Source organism: Limulus polyphemus, unplaced genomic scaffold (assembly GCF_000517525.1).
Source record: "Limulus polyphemus unplaced genomic scaffold, Limulus_polyphemus-2.1.2 Scaffold5850, whole genome shotgun sequence".
Taxonomy (NCBI): Eukaryota; Metazoa; Arthropoda; class Merostomata; order Xiphosura; family Limulidae; genus Limulus; species Limulus polyphemus.
This window is the reverse complement of record NW_013671460.1, coordinates 35,968-41,402: the sequence shown is the minus strand read 5'-3', so window position 1 is coordinate 41,402 and position 5,435 is coordinate 35,968. Positions and strand designations below refer to the sequence as shown.

At 34.0% G+C, this 5,435-nt stretch overlaps 1 protein-coding gene across 1 annotated transcript in view; it reads left to right on the top strand.

The window, feature by feature from the left end:
* The window catches only part of LOC106473053 (sorting nexin-25-like), a 38,127-nt gene that overhangs the window by 12,737 nt on the left and 19,955 nt on the right, over positions 1-5,435 (top strand). The window contains exons 7-10 of the mRNA XM_022401572.1: positions 430-565; positions 839-912; positions 3,049-3,125; positions 4,547-4,764. Of these exons, the coding sequence (XP_022257280.1) occupies positions 430-565; positions 839-912; positions 3,049-3,125; positions 4,547-4,764 (505 nt within the window). The remainder of the gene's footprint in view (positions 1-429; positions 566-838; positions 913-3,048; positions 3,126-4,546; positions 4,765-5,435) is intronic.

The following is a 5,435-nucleotide window of genomic DNA, read 5'->3' as shown; positions in this document are numbered from 1 at the left end:
CCCAGTGCTTCCATTCCCTCACACTGCAACTGGGATGTATATTTTCCAGTGCTCCAACCCCCCTCACACTGCAGCTGGGATGTATATTTTCCAGTGCTCCAACCCCCCTCACACTGCAGCTGGGACATATATTTCCCAGTGCTCCCATCCCCTCACACTGCAACTAGGACAAATGTTTCTCATTGTTATTCAGAATTGCCATGCGTGACGTATGGGAGTAAAATTAGCTGGAAAGTATTTAATGACATCCCACCTAATGTTGATATATGGTTTACCTCAATGTTTTCCACTCAGCCCTTCAGTTACCAACAAGATGCCCAAGTGGAATGTATGACAACTATGTGCCAACCGTGTCTTGATCACTAGAGTGGAGAGTAGTAACCCTAATTACTATGCAAATATGCTTGACTCAGATAGCTTAGAAGATAGTGAAAGTGGATTACTTAAAGAGACAACAAGCTGAACTGGAACACCACACTAAAACATACACCTATGCAAAAACATTTGAAGACTTTGTTAGCATGATAAATCAGTGTGGTCAAATTGAAGATTTAAAAATAATTCGGTAAGGTCAGTAACTGTTACTTAGCTTATTAAAGAGGTGTAGTTAATTTTGCTTATTGAAGTAACAGTAAATTTCTTAAGTTAATCTGTACTTCACAGAATTAAAAACTCAACCTTCATTGGAATGATTTATACTTCTGTTGTAATACCGGTTTGTAACTGATGTTATTTAAAATAACTATACCTTTTGAATTGGTTAGATTGTGCGACTTAATTTCAGAAGGCACTGAAAGGGTTCATATTGAATAAACAACAATTATTTGATTGTTTTCAGTTACAACATAATGACAGAGATATTACAAGCAACAACGATCAATAACCTTAAACGATCCAGAGGAATTGACCAAGGTATTTATCTTGCAGTTCAATGCTGATGAGATTTCGAGCCTAGTGTGGTATATGTTGTTTTTTTTCATTTAAATGTTTCTAAGTGTGGTTATTAATCAGGAGATATTCTATCTGTTGAGCGTTAAAACTATGATTTTATGTGTGATTTATTTATGAAACGTCCTATGTTTTAGGCTTTTAAATATTATTGTTATGCGGGAATTATTTGGTCTGCATCGAGTCTGAGAACAGTCATATTTCAGGAACTTTTCAGTGTGTATTTAGCCTGAGAACAGAAGTTTTCTAGTATATATTGATTATAATAATGGACATATAGGTGTTTGGCCTTTAATTAGAGCCACTATTTTGAAAGTGTTCAGTATGTAATGTGTCAGAGGTGTGGTCATTATTTACAAAACATACTTTGTATGATTTAAGTTTGTATATTATTACAGGAAATATACCATGGCTAGTTGTGGTAACTATATTTGTTATGTACTATGTGTATTGCTGGAAATACTTGATTAGTGCATATATGTGGTCAGTAAAGAGTTAGATGGAAGTGGGATGACACTTCTTATATACTTGTGTACATGGTAACTTCTGAGTGTCATTAACTCTTACTGTGGTCTCTGTCGAATTGACTGAGTTCGTGACCCCAAATTGGCCTTTATAATTTCCATGCTAAATCTTCTAACATGTTTTGTGGATCTTCATGAAATTTCGCTAACTTTCAGCAATCATTAAGAGTCATTTGTAGACAAAAAAATCAGAATTTTTAATGAAGTATTTGCACTGACTATTTTCCCATGAACATGTGGAGTCAAAGTGTTGACTGTTCTGGGCAAAGTGGTTTTCATTGTTAAGATTAAAGGCGGAAGACTTTCGAAACATCGTCCTCTACATATGTAGGTTTCTACAACAGGTAGTTGCTGTCCATTTGAAACTTAGATTCATCAAGATTAAAAATATTTTTCCTTATCTGAAAATTCTCATAACTTATTTACATAATCTATAAACCCTCCCTAGTAAGTTTCAAACATTTTTTTCCCTGTAAAACTTTATATTTTATCTCTTATTTTCTCTACCCTACCTCTACAAGAGGTAGGTCAATTTGGCCAACCTTGTAACCACCAATAAAATTTTGAAATGAATCTAAAATACCCTTTCTAGAATGACTTCAAATTATAACATGAAACTACATTTGTTTATCGTAAATAGCTTCAAACTTTTAATAGTTTACATCTGTTTATATTGCTATCCTTTCTACAAAGATTCATTATGAATACTCTGCCTAAACAATCTATCAAAATGCGTTATTTCCTCTCGTTAGGATGGTGTTAACTTGTTTGTGTACAGCAGTTTTCTTTGACACTTTTCTCAAGTCAATAATTGCTGTAACCACCATAAATCTCATGAAAACACTCTCTTGAGATGAGTATTTACTATTTTTAGTGTTACATCACTAACTGAAAACTTATTTTTAGTGTGATTTTTGATGGGCACTTATTAACGTAGACATGTGCTTCTTATACATGTCATGTGGCAGATACTGCTTGTGTAGTTTTCCTGTTGGCTTGTGAACATAGATCTTCCGTTGCTTTTGTAAACTTAAATCCGTTGCTTTTGTAGACTTAAATCCGTGCCTGTGTACGTTTCCAAGGAAATTTGTGTGTAATGGACTACTGTGTTTATAGGTTGCTTTTGTTGACAAGCTATGTGATTTTCTTCATTACATTGGTGTGCAGCTAGTAACCAATCATGGAGTAGCCAGTTTTTTCCCTGCCAGAATCATGTCCTTACCAGTGTGTTTCCATGTTACCGATATCCCTGTTTTTAAGTGCTAAACATTTTGTGCAGTTCGTGTTTTTGTATATGTGGAATTAAAGAACTTAGTGTAAGAAAGTCTTTAAAGTGATAAGTCTTATTTGCCATATACATTTACAATTCACCAGAGTTCAACTGAGTTTAATAAGAAAGTCGGGACTTTCAACCTGTTTGGACGTAGGACATGTGGTCGGCCAGATGATTAGATATACATGTTGTTTCAATAAGTCATGAGTAACTTTGTATATTGTAAATTTAGCTTATTGAATATTTTATAAAATTAAAAATGTACTTAATTTATTATCATTGTAATTTTCTGTCTAATATTAGATAAAGAAAGTGTTCCTCAAACAACCTCTAAGGGAGATTTATTGCAAGCCCGCAATCTGAAACGTTACATAAACCAGGTAAATTAAGGACAATTTAAAAAGTAAAATTGAAAATTGTTGCTTTTATAGATCTTTCAGAGACAAAAACAGATTATCGATGTAAAATGTAATTATTTGAACTATGAAGACGTAAACTTTTCTTTACATATGGTTTTTTTGTAAATAGACTGAAGTTGTATCTTTTTTCAGAAAATCATAGGAAAGAATAGTTTATTGTGTAGTGCATGTAAGCATATATATATAAAGAATCACATCTATAATAATAAACAAGTATGTCTGTCTGTGACTGCCATAGCTCCAAGAGGAAAGAACCTAGAGACCTGAAACTTTGCATGCATACTAAGGAGATTTTGATTGTGTGCACCTGGGTATTATTTTTTAGATTTGGTTCAAAAAATTTTGGCCAATTATTTGCCCTATAGCCTTTAAGCCTAATCCTAATTCTGTTTCCTGAAGGTCTGTAGAAAAGTATCATATTTTTTTCTAATTCTCACTTACCGAAGTAACAATATGTGTGGAGGTTTTCTGCCAAATACTCTTTCTCGACACATGTGGGAAGAAAAATACAAATCTGAGAATAAAAGAAAAGTTGAACTAAAGTTTGGGAAACGGCAACAAACAAAGGGAAGAAAAATATGAATCAGAGAATACTGGAGAATGAAAAGAATTCAAATAAAAACGAATCTGAGAAGCTAAATTAAAACTATTTGCCTTTAAAAAGAGTTGAATTAAGATCAGGAAATGACAACAGACAAATCAATTAAAGAATTCGTGCATTGGGGTAGCTAGAGAAGTAATTAAGATAATGGAGAAACTTGACTGGTACATTGAGGCTGCTGTGAATCATTATGGGACCTTAGAATCCTGTTGTGGAATGTGGGAATATTATGTAATAAAATTAATATCACCATTAATTACTATGTACTTTAAACTTTACCTTATTGGCTAAAAAGAATTATATTTAGCATGTTTATGCATCTTTGTTATATAGCAAGAATTGATGTTACTTTTTGAGAAGTTTTTAAAGTACGAAACACAGATAACAAAATAACACCATTAATGCCTTTATTATCATTTAGCTATTGTTTAGAAGTCCTGAAATATGAAGTCCTGAAATAGAGAAGTCCTGAAATATGAGATTGAAATAATGAATTTTATTGTTTGTTATTAACTAAGTTAATGTTTGAAGAAGTTAAAGTTACAAACTAAGATAAAAAAAGTAAATTTCTTTTAGAAGTTTCATTGGGCTGTACTTAGCTGTTTGAGATTTTTGTTGTTGTTATTATTATGATGAAGGCCTGCGTCAGTAGATAGAAATGTCACCTCCAAATAAATTCAAAGTTGATAAAGTATGATGAACCTTCAAAGGTCAATCGCTTTCTTTCATCTAAGACTTTGATAAGTAATATCAGTATTGTGAGTTTTTATGTACTTATTAGTTAAGGACCGCTAAGACCCTTTGTGAAAAGCGTGTGAAGAATTTGGGAGGACCAGATTACAGCTCTTCTGCAATATATGATAAAGGTTCTGACGACAAAGAATCGGAGAGCATGCCTGGAAGAACGGTGCTATCTTTTTCTGTCATCATGGAGTCGGCTCATTGTCGTCGATATTTTTCAAAATACTTGGAGAAGGAAGAAAACCAGTCATTGTTAAGGTGATAAATGCAGCAACATCAGGATGAACAATTTTAGTTTTAACCTTTTAACTGCGGCTGGGACGTATATTTTCCAGTGCTCCCACCCCCCTCACACTGCGACTAGCACAAATGTTTCCCATTGTCGATGCTGTTTATGCCTTTCTCTGCTGGGTCCAGGTTCATCATCTTGACTATCATCACTAGATGGAGAGCTAACATCCTCTTGTTTCATTGCCTCTTCATCATCACACATTTGAATACCACTTGACTCGCCAACTTACGATTGATGTAGTCTGGATCGCATATCATCTCCACCGTCGGATACACCACTAATTAGAGAAACACGGGTTAATTATAATCAACACACAGTCTGGGTCATATATCATCTCTACCGTCGGATACACCACTAATTAGAGAAACACGGGTTAATTATAATCAACACACAGTCTGGGTCATATATCATTTCTACCATCAGATACACCACTAATTAGAGAAACACGGGTTAATTATAATCAACACACAGTCTGGGTCATATATCATTTCTACCATCAGATACACCACTAATTAGAGAAACACGGGTTGATTATAATCAACATACAGTCTTGGTCATATATCATCTCGTCCCTTCAAGCTCGTTGCCAGATATACAGCTTTCTGCTACTCTGTCCATCCATTCATCTCTACCAGTC